The 18540-nt window shown below is 38.6% G+C and overlaps 1 protein-coding gene across 2 annotated transcripts in view; it reads right to left on the bottom strand.

Annotated features, from left to right (window-relative positions):
* The window catches only part of VPS8 (VPS8 subunit of CORVET complex), a 272714-nt gene that overhangs the window by 233566 nt on the left and 20608 nt on the right, over window positions 1-18540 (bottom strand). The window contains exons 6-10 of one of the 2 annotated variants that reach the window (XM_049775814.1): window positions 15475-15507; window positions 14502-14556; window positions 3954-4078; window positions 3146-3232; window positions 355-422 (exon numbers count right to left, since the gene is read on the bottom strand). In XM_049775814.1, coding sequence (XP_049631771.1) covers window positions 355-422; window positions 3146-3232; window positions 3954-4078; window positions 14502-14556; window positions 15475-15507 — 368 coding nt within the window. Of the gene's footprint in view, window positions 1-354; window positions 423-3145; window positions 3244-3953; window positions 4079-14501; window positions 14557-15474; window positions 15508-18540 lie in introns of those variants that run through there. The other variant, XM_049775815.1, reaches the window with a different exon arrangement.

The raw sequence follows: 18540 nt of genomic DNA, 5'->3' as shown, positions 1-18540 counted from the left end.
ATGCCTGTTCCTTATGATTATTACTCAACTTTTACCTAAGGGCTAAACCAAATAAAAGAGAAACTCTAGGTTTCCAACCCTTACACCTCTCAACAATATTTCAAGGAGTAAGAACCTAGAATTCCCAACTCATATCACTGAGACAGAATTAGACTGAGATGGGATAGAGGGATAGCAGTGAGTCCCCCAGTCCAGAATTCCCTCCATTCCCTAAGTGTCCTCAGATTACTATAATGCATAGATAGAACCTATTTTGAAACGCATAGGCTTTCCAGACTTCTTCATGTTCAACTGCAAGTCATTCAACCAGAATTAGTCATTTCATGTGCCAACAAACGACCATTAGTCTCTTACTTAAACGTCAACTCAAAAACAGATCCTCCGCTGTCGTTGCAAATTGCAAGGGTTGGGTCATCTGTAAACTAAACAGAGAATGAATGAATTTTGAATTTTCTCATAGCTTCGTAGGTCAATGGATGTTTGGGGTGAGAAGGGGATGACTATATATATTTTTTTAATCTAATACATGAATTGGGGAAAAAGAAAAATCTAAGACAAACATTGAATAGCACTTTAAAATCACTCCCACTAGATTCAGCTCATCACTGTAAACACAGAGTAATATGGCTTGACATACTGAAGACCTGAAGCTCTACAAAAGCAAAGCCATCCTTCACATGGTAAGAGAAAAACACAGGCCATGATTTATATAAAAGTTCAGGAATTCTCATGTTCTTATACTGACTTCTCCAAACTCTACTAAGCTGAACAGGTCACTCCAGGTACATTTTGCAACAGTCTCATTTTCCAGAAAAAAAGACACAGTAAGAGACATTTGATATCTTTGGGAAATAAACTTGCCTAGATATGTTTTCAGATCATTGAAAGTAATTCACTGTATTTAAAAACAGAAAAAGCCTAACTGAACAGTGGTCAAAGTATGAAGCATATATACTCTAGGGGCATATAAGAGATGGTTCACTGTAGTGTAGGAGAAATAACGTACTACACACTTCATTAATTTTCTACTTCCTGTGTGTTCTATGATAACACTGAAATACTCAAAGTGGCACATTTGTGTAATTTATAATTAACACAAGTAACTTAAAGATGCAAACACAATGGAGAGTTTTCAGAAAAAGAACTGAGTTTCTTCCTGACATCTACCCCCAACACCCCAACACAAAAATATTACTTCAAAATAAATTAACACACACCTGAGCTCATTGCAGTGTTTAGTACAATAGCCAGGATATAGAAATAGCCCAAATGTCCAACAACAAATGAATGGATAAAGAAACGGTGGTATAGTTACACAATAGAATACTATGCAGCTGTAAGAAAAAATAAAATCTTAGTGTTCACTGCAACTTGGGAGGGAATTGGAAGGTATCAAGTTAAATTAAACAGTCAGAAGGAATAAGGCAAATACCAATGATCCCAGTCATTTATAGTATAGGGAGAAGCAAAACAAGGGGATGACAGAATAAATTATTGAGTGATGACAAACTCTTAACCTGAGGTTACAAAACTGGTATTTACAAAGCATGAGAGTGGGATGTGGGAGGGGGAAGATGTGGACAAAAAGCAACATAAGGATAGTAGAGTCTTGTGGGCAGTAGGGTGGTGGTGAAGTACATAGATTTGCACACTGAAACCCCAAAGTTAGGACTGCTGTAACCCTATTGCCTACCCTACCACATCTCCCCCACAAAATGAAAAAAAGTCATTTATGAAATATAAAGGTAAGTTTAGAGAAGTATGGTAAGACAGTCACTAATGCACAAGTGGCTATTAATCTAACTTCAGCAGGGTTCATCTGCTGAATACAGATGTGTGCATCTGTACCTGCCTATCTGTCTTTCTATCTCACTGCCTCCAAGTTAGACAGCACCATTTTCAATTCACACAATGGCTACTACTACTAACACTTTTAACCTCACTCTATCCTTCTCTTTCCCTACCTGCCCTCATCTCTCACTTTTTGTGTTCCCCAAAGATTTTGGGCAAGGGTAGAGGTGGGGGTGGGAGTTTCTGTCAAACAATTGCCTTTAATAAATGCCATTAACTACGTATTCATCAACTCAGTATTTATTGAACAGCTACTATGGATAAAACACAAAAGTAAATGAGAAACAGATTCTGGTCTCAAAGATCTTTATCTATTACAGGAGATAAGATACAAATGCAGCAACTATAACATATTAGAAGAGATAACATGTCATATGAAAAGAGGTCAAAATAAACTTTCATGATATTCAGAAAAGAGGAGATATTCTACTTTTACTGTCTTGTTTGCTTTCATTGTTACTAAATGCTTCAATGCTACTTTGTCACAAAAGACTTTTGTAACTAACTATATGCAGACATATAAACTCCAGATGCTTATGGACTTAAAAAAAGCATATGTATGGATACCAGAGTTCTGCATAGCTAAGCAACCAAATGTGTACATGATTAAAATCTAGATTTGATTTTAGACTACCCTTGTTATAATCCTTTACCTTTTATGCTTCTGAAAATGGGCTTAAAAGCATACAAAAAAAACAAGGTTCACATTGTATTTATAAATAAAATCTGTTACTTGAGTTGGTTTTTTGCTTTTTTTATTTTTTTCAAGCCTAAAAACAGAAAACCAAGACTCGAATATTAATGTTTTTCCTTCAGAGGCCTGAAAGAAAATAAACCAATAGACTCATTTCTACCCATAATCCAAACCTTAGTCCCGTCACAAATGGTGCTTTGAGTCTCAGTTTAAAGTGTGGCAGAGAGAGCACGGCACCATCTTAGCAACGAACTCTTAGAGGAAGAAGCAAAAAGAAAAAAGGCTTTTTGTAATATCAACAGGAGTTTTTCATGGGGCAATCTGTTCCTACTGGCAAGCTTTTATTTCCAATCATATCGATTGATTCTTTTCATGCTGTCTCTATTAGACTTCAACACAATGCACAGGTGACAAGTTCTCAGGTTAACCCATCTCTGGTTTTAAAGGGGAAAAATCCTGTTAAGACTAACTAAATGAAAGAGATCTCTTTGTCAAGGATTCTGTTTGTAACAAAATTCTCTTAAAAATGAATACGAAGGTATAGCAATAAAAGAAATGATCAAAAAGAAAAATAGATCTAAAAGAAAACATAGATACTACCTTAATATGCAGAATAGCGGTTCCTGGAGGATGAGCATCTGTTATTGATCTTAGAAGTTTTCCACTGGCCAAATCCCACATCGTGATCTATAAGACAACTAAATGCTTTAAAAACACATTTATGTTTTTTTTTCCTTTGGACATGAGTATCCTGCCTCCTGAGGGAAATAAACTATTCCTGCTCTATAAACATTGTAGGCAAAGAACTATAAATTTAAAACATAAATATGGCTACAGATCCATGAAAGCTTAGGGCCTTTATTCCCATAGCACTGATCCCTCATCCTTCCCAACCTACTTTCCCTTCAGATTTTAAATGTTCTTATACTAAGAGGGAAACAAAATTTCTATAATGAGTCCATATCTTTAGCAGTGGTGAAAATAATAAGCAAGGCTTACTGCCAAGTCAATGAGGGATGTCACAAAATGAGGGGGAAAAACATAACTTATTGCCAGTTTCTAACATGGAAATAAATACCAAAATACTTTTTGAGAAACGCAGTAAAAAGAATACAGAGAACAGAATACAGTGGTATTTCAAAAATCAGAATAATTATCTATGCTACAGTAAAGGAGTAAGGCTATTTCACTATATACACACACGGATTAGGGTATTTACAGATACAAGTGCTGATACAATGAATGACCAAAAAATTGTGAACAAAAGATGAAGCAATCTATAGTCAACTCTATAGATGTGTCACTTGATAACAAGATGTTAGTCTTTGAGTTTCTAAGGTACATCTACTAGGTTTTTTTATTATTAATTTTAACACTGTCTTATGGATAAAATTAAGTGAATATTTACCTGTCCTTTTGCAAAGCCACAGAGAAGTCTTGAACAGTCATTGTTGATGCTGAGGGCAGAGATGGCACCATACTGACCTCCAACACTTGTGCTCCCTAGACACAACCGCAAAGCTTGATTCTGATCTAAAGAAAATAATTTGTAAAGTTAAGTGGCAGAAATGGAAGGAGTGCATACATACATTTGTATAGGCTCATTTTTGAAGACTCAGGAGGAAGTACAAGAATCAAATTATGAAGTTATAGTTACTTTAATATATATTTATTGAGGGGCCAGAGAGATAGCATAGAAGTAAGGCATTTGCCTTTCATGCAGAAGGACGGAGGTTCGAATCCCGGCATCCCATATGGTCCCCTGTGCCTGCCAGGGGCAATTTCTGAGCATGGAGCCAGGAATAACCCCTGAGCACTGCCAGGTGTGACCAAAAAAAACAAAACAAAACAAAACAAGACAAGACAATATATATATGAGCATCAACTCAATTCTTAGGCACTGTAAACCACAAAGAAAAAAAAAAACTATCAAGAAGGTAATACAAACCTTGCTACTTAGTAAAAAACAGCTATAAGAAATTACTACCTGGGTGGGGGGAAGAAATTACTATCTCCTTGGGGCTGGAGCAATAGCACAGCAGTAGAGCGTTTTGCCTTGCACGCAGCCAAACTAAGACCAACCTGTGTTCAATCTGGCATCCCATATGATTCCCTGAGCCTGCCAGGAGCAATTTCTAAGTGCAAAGACAGGTGTGATCTGAGTGCCATTGGATGTGCCCCCCCCAAAAAAAAAGAAAATGAAATGAAATTACTATCTTCTTTAAAATCTAAATTTTATTTGTTTTATTCATGTATTGTATCATTTATATCACATGTTCAACAGCATAGTATTATGGTATTCAATAAGAATTGTATTTCTTGGGCCGGGCGGTGGCGCTAAAGGTAAGGTGCCTGCCTTGCCTGTGCTAGCCTTGGACGGACCGCGGTTCGATCCCCCGGTGTCCCATATGGTCCCCCAAGCCAGGAGCAACTTCTGAGCACATAGCCAAGAAAAACTCCTGAGCGTTACTGGGTGTGGCCCAAAAAAAAAAAAAAGAATTGTATTTCTTGCTAATTTTCAGGATAAAAGGCTATGGAGAATACCAACTTTTTTTTTTTTTTTTTTTTTGTGGTTTTTGGGTCACACCCGGCAGTGCTCAGAGATTACTCCTGGCTCCATGCTCAGAAATTGCTCCTGGCAGGCACGGGGGACCATATGGGACGCCGGGATTCAAACCGATGACCTTCTGCATGAAAGGCAAACGCCTTACCTCCATGCTATCTCTCCGGCCCCTGAGAATACCAACTTTTAAAGTAGTTTTGAAACTTTAATAATGAAAATATATTAATTTAGAATCTATGTAAAATTTACATAGAGAGTATCAATAAAGAAATAGTTTACTAGGCAAATTAACAGTGCAAACAAAATTACAAAATGCTTAAACTAAGCATTTAAGCAAAATTATAAAGAAAATGCTTAGGACCCGGAGAGATAGCACAGAGGTATTTGCCTTGCAAGCAGCCGATCCAGGACCTAAGGTGGTTGGTTCAAATCCCAGTGTCCCATATGGTCCCCCGTGCCTGCCAAGAGCTATTTCTGAGCAGACAGCCAGGAGTAACCACTGAGCACTGCCGGGTGTGGCCCAAAAACCAAAAAAAGAAAAAGAAAATGCTTAAATTATTTAAGAAGGCTATATAAATCAAGACATTTATATGCCGAAAGCAAATAATTCAAATCTTTATAAGATTACATTATTTAAAGAAAAGGATTTGGCTTAATCACCTCAGATTCCTCCAGGAAACATTCAAATAGTTATTAAACTTTATCATCTAATAATTAAAAGAAATTCTTCTATGTGCTGGTCCCATACATTGCTTATATTATATAAGCTACATGATTATACTCACTTGAAAACAAAAAAAATCATTAAGTACAGGACTAGGAAGTGGCTCCAAGAGTTGAAGTGTGTGCTCTACAAAGCTAGAACCCCAGGTTTTAGGTCAGTACCAAATCACCCTTTAGATCTAAGCTAGAAATAGTCCCCTTCCCCGAAGACAAACACCTAAGACATGCCTGGCTGCAGAGGAAATTCAATGTTTTGAGTACATGCTTTGTTCTATCCCTGGTACAAATATTCTCCCAAACACTGCTGGGAGCAACTCACAAGCACAGATTCCCAAGTACAGAACAGGAACAGAGCACCACTAGTGAGATCCCTTTCACCCCAAAATAAAAAAGAATGAAAAGGCAAGTCTACAAAATTTAACTGTTCTGGAAAGAAAAACATACTTCTACAATGAAGAGTTCCCTGAACTTCCCAGCACTTGTGTGTGCCACCCTTAACTCTCTCCAAGCTAGACTGAAGGAAATACAGCTTATTTATATGCTAAGATACCATGAGCCCTCTCTCTGAGGCCTGAGATCATAAGTAAATTAACAGGCCCTGAACTCTTCTTAGTCCAGTGACTAGCAACTCAGAAGGTATCTGACAGGCAGCTGATATAGCTTCCACATTTTCAAATCTTTCTTTTATAAGTTTATCAGAAAGAACCTAAAAACATTCCATCTTGGGCTAGAGAATAGCATTAGGTAAGCCCTTCTGTCCATCCAAAGTAAACATTGCAAGAATACTTTGGGTCCAAATGCTGACTCAAATACCAATCTCCCATCTTTCCACGGAGTTCTGAAATAATTAATGGCCATATTGTACCCAAAAGAAAGAGAGAAAAAAACCCTCAATGTTTGCTGAAATTCTTTTAGCTTTTAGTCTCCTGGAGTGAAGCTTTCAAAGGGAATAAAATTGATAAATACACAAGGTCTGTTTTAAAAGCCATCATCTTCTGTGATATTTTTTATTCTCTTTTCCTTGCTCTGAATATGATCCTATGTTTTATTTTGCTTTAATGAAACTGCTTTCCTAAAGCAGTTCTTGTTTTGTCAGGGCTGCTTTATAAAGTTGGCGAATTATCTGTATACCTTTTTTTCAGAGGGAGGAGGGCATGGGGAGTGTTGATATATATCCAGGCCCTATGGGGCAAACTGGCACAGAAGCCCCCTCCTACCTTAAGCTTCCAGACCAAGAGGAGAAAATAGGGGAAATTTCAGCAGGATGAATGGCAGCTCTCTCCAGTCTCAGTTTCCGGAGGGAAAAGGGGCAAGGAGGAAAGGGGCTGGAGAAGGGAGGGCTGGGAGAGAGGCTACAAGAAAGTAGAGTGTCTGATAAGAACAGGAGGCTTACATCCCAGAGCTTCCCTACTAAGGGGAATGAGGTACAGTAGGACTGCACACCAGGGGCAAGGCCCACTACAATTAGGTGCTCTTACAGGGGGAAGCAGAAGGAAGGTGAGGATCAGGTGCCTGTGGCACTTCCAGTCATTCAAGCCAGCCTCAGAACAGCCCAGCAAGTTCATGTCCAGCATAATGTAATGGTGCCAGGCAGGATGCACACAAATGGGTCACACCATTTTCTGCGAACTATTAAGACACAGTGGTCAGAGAAAAGTGTTTGCTCTACATATATCACTACTTCGAGGCCTGCATGTAGGCAAACTGACATCTGTGCAACTGCCCAAGAAAATGCCACAGCAGCCTCTGTGAGTCAGTTTCCTCCTTCCCTGACAGCAGCCTTACCCTCATGGCAAACTGGGCAAATCCCTGCTTCTACAGTGGACTGCAGAGTTCTGAATAACCAGAGCAGTTTGTTAAAAAGATTCTTCCAGCTGTAGCTTAGTGGGAGAATATGTGTCTGGCATATTTGAGGCCCTGGGTTTGATTCCAGTACAGATGCACAGACATACACACAGATATTTGCCAGCCAGAGAGACAGTACAGCAGATAAGGCTCTTGCCTTGCATGCAGCTGACCCAGGTTCAATCCCCATAGCATGAGCCCTGCTAAGAGTGATCCCTGAATGCAGAGTCAAGAGCATAAACCCTTAGCACTGCCAAATGTGGCTCAAAAACAAAAAAGACTTTCACTACTGCTTTCTGCAACCAAACTTTAAATTAAAATGGTTTTTGTTTTGTTTTTGTTTTAAATTCTGCAGTTAAAACAGAAAGGAAAAATGACCCAAATAAAGAGCAAGAACTGTAAAAATCAGGAGATGGCATGATAGTACAGCAGAAAGGGCATTTGCCTTACATACGGTCAATGTAGGTCTGATCCCCAGCACCCCATATGATCCCAGAAGCCTGATAAGAGTGATTCGTGGGCCCGGAGAGATAGCACAGCGGTGTTTTCCCCTGCAAGCAGCCAATCCAGGACCAAAGGTGGTTGGTTCGAATCCCGGTGTCCCATATGGTCCCCCGTGCCTGCCAAAAGCTATTTCTGAGCAGACAGCCAGGAGTAACCCCTGAGCACTGCCGGGTGTGGCCCAAAAAAAAAAAAAAGAGTGATTCGTGAATGTAGAGCCAGGAGTAACCCCTGAGCATGGCTTGATGGAACCCACAAATAAACACACAAACAAAAAAAATCAGAGGTCTCTCCACAACCCAAAGAACTCTTGATTTCATTAATTTAAAAAAAAATTTGAGGCCGGTGAGGTGGCGCTAGAGGTAAGGTGTCTGCCTTGCAAACGCTAAGCAAGGAAGGACCGCGGTTTGATCCCCTGGTGTCCCATATGGTCCCCCCAAATACCAGGGGCAATTTCTGAGCGCTTAGCCAGCAGCAACCCCTGAGCATCAAATAGGTGTGGCCCAAAAAAAACAAAAAGAAAAAAATTATCTTTAACCACTACTCTCAAGTCTACTTGCCTATTGTATCTCTCTCTCACTCTCTCACTCTCTCTCTCTCTCTCTCTCTCTCCACACACACACACACACACACACACACACACACACACACACATACACACACACACATTTGGTGGTGTCTTCTTAGCTTTTTTGTTTTGTTTTTTTTGGCCACACCCAGTGACACTCAGGGGTTACTCCTAGCTATGCACTCAGAAATCACTCCTGGCTTGGGGGACCATATGAGACGTTGCGGTCCATACTAGGCTGGTGCTGGCAAGGCAAACCCTTACTGCTTGCGCCACCATTCCAGCCCCTACTTAGCTTTTTTGTTTTGGTTAAATCCTGCTTTTCAGCACCAAAAACCAAGTCTCACACATGTGTGATATATGTGCTACTGCTGACCCACATTCCCAATGTCTACTTTGCTTTTTAAAAATTGGAATGAATCTGCCTTATTATGTGAATCCCTGAATTCTATCTCTGAACTGAGAGGACCAAAAATGGGGCTGTATCCTTAGGAAGTAGATCACTCTAAGCAAGAAACCTGCCATAAACCTATCATTTTCCATACCAACTTCAAAGAGTTGGTGGAGAACTTACATAAGAAAATGCCTAGGAATATATTTTGAATTATAAAATGGAGCAAATGCAAGAAGTTATTAATTAAGAATACTGTAATGGGGGCCGGAGATATAGCATGGAGGTAAGGCGTTTGCCTTTCATGCAGGAGGTCATGGGTTCGAATATGGTCCCCTGTGCCTGCCAGGAGCAATTTCTGAGCCTAGAGCCAGGAATAACCCCTGAGCACTGCCGGGTGTGACCCAAAAACCACAAAAAAAAAAAAAAAAGAATACTGTAATGGTTGATTCAAAGAACATAAAATTCAAACATTATTTTTTAAAAGGTCTATTTTAAATCATGGTGAATTTTGCCTATTTGTTTTACTAGTCTATCTTTCATAGCACACTGTGTTTATGGTAGATCTCCACATATTTTGGGCTTAAGGGTAATGTGCTGAATAGCAAGGAAAAGCCACAAATAATGTGCAAAGTCTACAAAGATTATTAAAAAATCTAAATCTGAACACACTTCAGGAATTTCTGTTGTTTTCATATACCAAAATTAACCCAATCCTTTATTTATTTTCCCCTTCTTCATTTTAACTAGTTTCTCAAGTTTGTCAAGAAGGAATTACCTGGAGTCTAAATGGAATCTAATTCAATTGGATGTAAAGGACTCTACTTCTAGCACCAGTATTTACCACTCTTCACCATTTTTCCGTCACTTCGTGCAAGTTAAAAGAGCACAGAAGAAAAGAACTATTAGGAAACATGTTCATCAATGATCATAAAACAGCAAGGCCACTTGGGCATGACCTCCATCTGGCCAATATGTAGAAATAAAATTCTCCATTCCTTCTGAAAAGCTGGCTGACTGAGGGCCTGGACAAATCCTGTGGCTAACAAACTGTTTTCTAGAATGCTGATGCTTACAAAGAGTAGTTGTGTTCATTCTCAAACCTGCTTATACAACATTGTTAAGCAACACAGGAACTAAAGAACATGAAAGAGTTACAGTTCCAAAAAAAATCAAAAGAATGATCTGAAATGTGTTAAAAATGAATTGCTCTAAATAAAAACTCATGAAAGGGCTAGAAAGTAGTTCAGGGGGTCGGAGAGATGGCATGGAGATAGAGTGTTTGCCTTGCATGCAGAAGGTCGATGGTTAGAGTCCCAGCATCCCATATGGTCCCCTGAGACCCCTGAGCATTACTGGGTGTGATCCAAAATCCAAAAAAAAAAAAAAAAAAAGATAAAGAAAGGTAGTTCAGGAGGGAAATCACTTGCCATGCATGGGGCTTAGGTAGTCATGATCCAGGTTAGAATCCCCTAGGCACCACCAGAGGTTACTCCTGAGCACAGAGCCAGGAATATCTCCTGAGCACACTGGGTATTGACCAACCCCATCCCAACCCACTCCCTTACAACTTCCAAAAAAGACTCATAAAATATGGACATGGTGATAATAGTGAAGTTTTGTGAAAATCTACAACTTTTTGAGAAATTAGGCTCAGTGCTTAAAATTTTACACTACTTTTTAAAATTAAACATACACATATAGCCCATTACTGAAGCTGCTTCTGTCAAAAATAAAGATGAGCCAGGGATAGAGTGATAGTATAGCCTGTCAAAAGGCTCTTTCCATGCATGTATCCAACATAGTTTGCCAGGAATGACCCCTGAGCACAGAACAGGAGTAAGCTGTAAACAGTGCTGGGTATTGTCCAAAAAAAAAGAGGAAGAGGACCAGAAGGAGGATGAGTAAAAGAACAAGAAGAGGGAGGAAGAGGAGGAGGAGGAGGAAGTGGAATGGAGGATGAAGAAGAGGAGGCAGAAAAATGGAAGAAAAAATAATTTATTCCTTCAACTTTCAAATATAAAATTAAAATAAAGTCTGGGTCATATCAAGAAATTAAGGGGAAAAGGAATATGATTTTAGTTCAAATAAAACACCAAAGGTATACAAACATTTATAATTTTTAAATACTCCTTGCTCTTTACCAATCTTTCAATACTCCAATTTATCTCAATAAGCACTTTACAAGAGGGCACTGACTATAACTTATAGCATTCTCTTTCAAAACTAAAAAGGCCCAAATAAGTGTCTCATGCAAACCAAAATTACTATACCTTTTCCTTTGAATCCATGAGGGGAAGGGAGGGGAGGAAAGATCAAAAGAGAAAAGCAAGAAATCAGTTCCAAGTTTAGAGAAAAGATCAAATTTCAAGAATATAAACGACAAGCTTTTGTTTATGTGGGAATTATACTATACATAATTAACTGATACCTCTAGAATTATATTTCGGTAATGGTTAAAAAATGCCTGATATTCAAATTATTGCATGGTAAGCAAACCCAAATCCATTATTTTTGATAGAAACAAAAATAATTTCATAAAGATAATATATGGGAAAAATGCTAACAACTAAAAAACATGGATACCTAAGTCCTTTAGGATGAGACATTTTTATTAAGATTTGAATTTTTGAAATCCTATATATTAAAACAAGAAACACAAAAAACATCATATACCTATAATTTCATTAGACTAGACATAATACAGTAAGCTCAAGTGGCTCCACTATAAGTAATCACATCCCCTTTCTATAATCACGGTAAAGAAGGGGAGTCAGATTAGAAAGAGTGAAGGAATAGTGAGTACTGGTGGGAAGTAGAAATAACAACAAAAATAAATCAACACACATTTTATTCCCAGGCACCCTCATGCTTCCTCCAGCCCCATATATCTTGAAATTTACCTCCTTTTCTCTCAGAGAATTTAGGTGACCATGACCCAGATTAGAATCCCCAGCAGCACATATAGTCCCTGGAGCAAGACCAGAGGTCACTCCCAAATCAGGAAAAGCTTCTGAGCACTGCTGGGTGTGATGCCAGGAAATGCATGGATCTAAGATTCTAAACATGTCTCTGCATATTATCTTAAGTCTTTGGCTCTCAATCACCTCATATGTAAAACTATATGACTAATCAAAATCAACAAAAATGAGAACAAATTTTCAGATTTTTTTCTAAAGATCCACAGATGTATTTTCAATTATTCCCCCTTGGGAAAAATAAACATTCTTATACCTGAAAGAAGAGCAAATGGTTAAACTTTCCAGCAGGTAATTAGGTAATATCTCTCAGAAGTCTTTTAAAGATTCAGACCCTGACTCAAGCAACTCTACTATTAATAATTATGGATATGCAAAGTAATCATGGGTATGAAAATGCAGTGACAAAAATATTCATTATAACATTTGCTGTATAGAAATAACCTAAATATCTGATGGTAGGAAGTGATTAAATTACACTGAATCCATCTAAAATAATATTGTATACATATTAAAATTATGTTATAGGGACCAGAGAGATAATACAGCAGTAAGGTACTTGCCTTGCATGATCAAACTTAGGTTTGATCCCTGACATCCCATATGGACAAGAATTGCCAGGAGTTATTCCCGAGTGCATAAGTAACCCTTAGAATCACTGAATGTAGCCCCAAAACAAAAAAATTTGTTATAGAATAATTACATGGAAGGATACTCATTATATTATTATTCACACATAGAGAGATATGTACAAAAAAAGAATAGAAGTTATTCTAATAAACAGTGATTGCTTCTGGATGGTAGAAGTGGGTATTTTGTATCTTCAACCTTTTGCTCATCTCTTTCTACATTTTCTAAAATAAACATGCATTAATTGTGGAACAATAATCTTAGGGCTAGAACAACAGTACAAGAGGTAAGGCACTTGCCTTGCACTTGGTCAACCCAGGTTCAACCCCAGAATCCCATCTGGTCCCCTGAGCCCTACCAGGAGTGATTTCTGAGTGCAAAGCCAGGAGTAAGCCCTAAGCACCACTGGATATTGCCCAACAAACAAAAAATAATAATCTTAAAAATAATTTTGTAAATTCACTCAAGAAAATTATTGGGTTGTTCCCATTACTTAAAAATAAAAAGATTAGGGGCTGGAGAGGCAGCATGGAGGTAAGGCATTTGCGTTGCATGCAGAAGGACAACAGTTCGAATCCTGGCATCCCATATGGTCCCCCAAGCCTGCCAGGAGTAACCCCTAAGCACTGCTGGGTGTGACCCAAAAACCAATAAATAAATAAATAAATAAATAGATTAGTAGGGAGGCCAGAGAGATAGCATGGAGGTATGGCGTTTGCCTTGCATGTGGAAGGATGGTGGTTTGAATCCCGGCATCCCATATGGTTCCCTGAGCCTGCCAGGAGCAATTTCTGAGCATAGAGTCAGGAGTAACCCCTGAGTGCTGCTGGGTGTGACCCCCAAAAAACAAACACACACACACACAAAAAAAAGCACGTTAGTGGGGCCAGAACAATGGTGCAGGGGTAGGGCAAGTTGCCTTGCATGCTACTGACCCAGGAAAGACTAGGTTTGATCCCTCAAGCCAGGAGCGATTTCTGAGCACATAGCCAGAAGTAACCCCTGAATATCACCAAGTGTGGCCCAAAAAAACAAAAACAAAAATAAATAAAAGAATTAGATATTAAAATCACATGAAAGGAGCAGAGAGAGAACTCAAAGAGGTGACATGCTTTGCATGCATGCGGCCCAGGTTTAATCCAAGGCAACATATGGGTTCCTGAGCAAATCTGCATCTCTGAAAGTAGCTCCCAAAGAGCTCTGGCTGGGACCACCCCCCCAAAATAAATAAATAAATAAATAAAATTATGTGACATATTAGGCCTAATGGAAAACAAAAAGATGCCGAATTATTAAAAAATCAGGGAAAGTAAGTAGCTATTCCCTCATATGGTTAAGATGCAAGACCCAGAGATATAAAATTGTCATTCTGCTATTAAAGTATTCCAAGTAATCATTATATTCCAGAGAAGTTATATAACTCAGATATGAGTTAATATTTTAAAAAAATCATTCCCACTAAGCAGCTACAGGCTGACAAGATGACAATGCCAAGGTCCTTTAAGCTTTAACATCTTTTTATCTAGGTCTGCAGAGTCAAGAGATATGATAACTAATAAATTCATAAAGAAGAAAATAAACTTGTAATGAGGAACAAAAAAAGCCAAGTCAGTAATTTTTAAACGTCTACTTTCCAAATTTGTATGGGTTTCCCCGTCACTAAGAAAATGAAGCTATATAAACTGTGGTTGGAAGATTTCATAAAATCTAAAGAAATACTTAAGATTTAAAATAAGAAAAGTACTTAGAAAATTTACCAAATATTAAGGCCAATCCATGAGATGTACCCACTGCTATGAGACTGGACACTGCCTGAGAACAGAAGGGGAGATTTCACTTAAGGTAATAATACATCAAGAATCTTGAAATCATCAAAACTGAATTTGTTGTCTTCTTTTCTCTACACACCAGATGACATAACAGCTATCCTAAATAAGGAGACTTTCATTTGGAAGGCAAAAACGGGAAATAAAACTCAGGACATTGCCATTTCTGAGAAATCCTCTTAATTTGCTCGAAAGGTAACAATATCAAAATAGCATATGTTCAGCATTATGAGAATAAGCATGCCTGTTAGTTTCTCCTAAGGTCATTTTTAAAATATGTATATTCAGGGGTCCAGAAAGAGTAAACCAGTTGTTATGCAATGCAGTCTCTGTGAGTATAGGGCAGGTTTGGTCTTCTCATAGGTACAAAAAGAAACCAGAAATTTCCAATTTCAGTCTATTTCCTTATTAAATGGCTAGTAATTACAGGAAAAAGCTAAAAACAACCTAAAAGAGGGAGTATCAGTGTACTGTATCCCCTGATTTCCTACAAAAACTCCAGAGCTCGACTCTCTGGCAGGCTGGGCAATAGAGTTGAACACTGAGAAGTCTTGTTTACCAAAAAGGGATTTTACCAGCACCTATTTTCCACTCCCTTCAACCAAAGGGGTGCTGAATTAGAGAAGCAGAACATTTATTTAGGCAAGGTAGTACTTCAAAGAAATACCATCCGAAAAAAGGCCCAGCATTATTCTATTATATATTTCTCAAACAAAAGCCTGAAGATTAACAATAAACTGCGAGAACATTCAACACAAATAAACTTAAAACCTGATTACTGGCAATCACTGATTATGAAGGTACTATCATCATAATTTGAAGTATAACTAACTTCCAATATCATTTTAAAAATCAAAGACCACCCAATCACAGAGGAAGCTTACCTTTCAAGGATTATACTTACAATTGCTGTAGGCAAGCCAGCATCTACTTTGTCCTAAATGAAAAAAGTTTTTAAAAGAGATTTCAAAATATGTTCACATTTTAAAACAGAAAATGGTGTAAGGACCTCTCTACATTAACTTTGACTCAAGTCAATGTCCCTAAAAGAAACTAAGTAAGTACTTCCTATGTGCCAACAGAATATAAAGTGGATTGTTTCATTCATATATGAGTGGATTGTTTCATTCTACTAACGGGAAAAGATACTTAAGGAAGGTACTGATTATAAATGAAAATTCAAAGGAAAGAAGGGGTAGATGTTTCATGTTCAATAATGTGAATAAAATGATAATTATTATAGATCAAAATACAATAATACATAGATTCTAGAAAACAGAAACCTGTGCTGAAGATATCTTCTGTGGAAGCATGAGCTACTCAGAAAATGATTAAATAGATTCTAATCAGGGACCAGCAACCCCTGAGCACTGCCAAGTGTGACTTCGCAACTCCACAGCCACAGAAAGAGTTTATTTCTAGGGATTCAGGAGAAGGAAAGACACTGGAACAATGGTGGAAGGAAGAGGACACACTGGGGAAGGGTGTGGTGCAGGAATGTACTATGCATGAAACCCTATCATTAATGGTACTGTAAACCACTGTGCCTGAATTAAGAGACAGAGACAGAGAGAGAGAGAGAGAGAGAGAGAGAGAGAGAGAGAGAGAGAGAGAGAGAGAGAGAGAAGAAAGTAGATACTAATTCCAGTTCTTTACTGATCAATGTATGAGGTTGTTGGAAAAAATCAGACCCTCTGAATTCACATTTCTTCAAACAAACAGGAAACATTGCCCTAAATAACTTAAGTAATCGTCCTGAAGATCAAACTGAATGTAAAGTCTCATATGTCTATTTGATGCTTCTACTGCTTTAAATAAACAGCAGTGTACAATGAGTAGCCCTTAGTACAAAGAACTCTCATCTTTTTTTTGGCACAGCAAATGGGGGAAGGGAAGAAGGTACCAGGGGTTAAATCCAGGACCTTGTTGCAGTCAGTCATGTGATCTTTCAGTGAGATGCAACCCAACCCCATGAAGGATGTTCATAGACATATTTCATGCTATTGGACTGTGAAGCTGGAAGAGAGGAAGTAAGTCATAGTATTCTGTTTCCTAGGTTAAGAAAAAAATTTCATGGGGCTGGAGCAATAGCACAGTGGGTAGGGCTTTTGCCTTGCACTCAGCAGCAGACCCAGGTCCAATCTTCAGCATTCCATAGGGTTTCCTGAGTCTGCCAGGAGTGATTCCTGAGTGCAGAACCAAGAGCAACCCCTGAAGATGGCCAGATGTAACCCAAAAACGAAAAAAAAAAGAAAGAAGAAAAAAATTGTCAGAGTTTAACTAAAGTGGCGGAACTTGTCACTCAGAGCTCTAGGGCCCAGGCCAGCTTTTTATATCCACTATTACTTTTCTTTTCTCCGTTTGCTCCTATCAAAGTGGCCAATTCACTGTAATCATCTCGCAGATGGATCCATCTATTTCTATCAAACATTTTTAGAGATTTCTCGGGACAAATTTTAAAAGCTTTCCAGTGCATGGGAAAATGAAGAACGAACAATCAGCAATGTGGGGATGGCCGGTTCCTCCCCACCTGGTGTGGACACATGTATGTAAAGCATACAGACGGGAAGGCCTGACAATGAAACACCCAGGGAGCATTTGTACAGTGTGATTTGTGTCCCAGATAGAGAAAAGAATGAGACAGCATATGAAGACCATAAATTAAAATAGAAGCTGTATAAGGAAATCAGAAGTCAACTAACTTTAAAAGCGAAAAACCGCACAGATGTGAGGTGCACATCAGCCATGATTTAATCATAATACTAGTGTAGAGACATCTTTGTGTACTTCCCTGCAGCCAGAGGGCAGCCAAACCAGCTGGGATGCCTGCAGAAATGCAGCTCCCTCAGCTACACTACTCGGGAGCTTCCAATTCCATGAGGCCGAGGGCAGTGCTCAGGCCTCTTCCTTCTAACAAGCAGAGTGCCTTGGGCATTTGACACATTTTGAAAAAACTCTGTACTAAGATGGCTCTACTAACTTGAGTGATCCTTTTTTAAAACACTGAATATTGCTAAACCTAAATGGAACTGAATATAAAACACAGTGACATATCCTATCATTTTGGGGATTCTAAAATTTCGCACACTCTCAATGTTCTCTCCTCCTGAGCGCTCTCCATGCAAGGACTCAAGGCCAGGACGGTCCAAGCTGTTGGCAGCCCAAATCACATCTTTATCCACATGACTGACGGCATTACTGAACAAACTATTCAGGAGAGCTACCCAAAATGATAACTAGCTTTACATGTTAATAAACCAACCATCACAGAAAAGCGTATAGCTTAAATTGAGCTGGTAATCCAACATTAAGGAGGCACAGCATGAAGACTGTCCCAGGACAAGCAGTTTTCATCTGAGCATGCCAAAGGAGCTCAGCCATAGCAAGGAAATAAGAATAGAATGCAAACACTCTGGGATTTATTAGATTTTTTTTTCTTCCTCTTCAAGAGGGAGGAGAAACCCTTTTAAATAACAGATTTATCTAATCACTGTTCAGTGTCTGAGTTTTAGCTCAGTCTCCATTATTCAAAATATTTTTAAAACTGCACAGGTGGGTCAAATGACTGTTCTGGTTCATCTTGATTTTTAAAGGAATGAATTTCATCACCTACATAAGGATTAAATTCAGAAAACGTCATGGAAATGTAATCCTCCACAGGTGGTTCCCATTCTGGCAATATGAGTTACTGTCCACCTAACAGAGGAAGGACAATTGCCCGGTTCCTCCAGAGCTTGACTATTTCTCTCTGTTAAATTCATAGTACATGAGCTGGATGGGGTGTACCAACTGCCCACAGAGATCGATTTTATGTTTTGTTGGGGGCTTTGGGGTATCTGCATTACAAGTTTTCACCAATTAAACCTGAAAATTGCCACACAGTTCCTGAGTCATGATGCCAATTTGGGAGTGGTGTCTTAAATCTCTTGAAAAATCACCGCTTTTATTCCTTATTTAAATTGAATATGCA

The sequence above is a fragment of the Suncus etruscus genome, chromosome 6 (assembly GCF_024139225.1).
Source record: "Suncus etruscus isolate mSunEtr1 chromosome 6, mSunEtr1.pri.cur, whole genome shotgun sequence".
Lineage (NCBI taxonomy): Eukaryota > Metazoa > Chordata > Mammalia > Eulipotyphla > Soricidae > Suncus > Suncus etruscus.
This window is presented reverse-complemented; position numbering and strand designations above follow the sequence as displayed.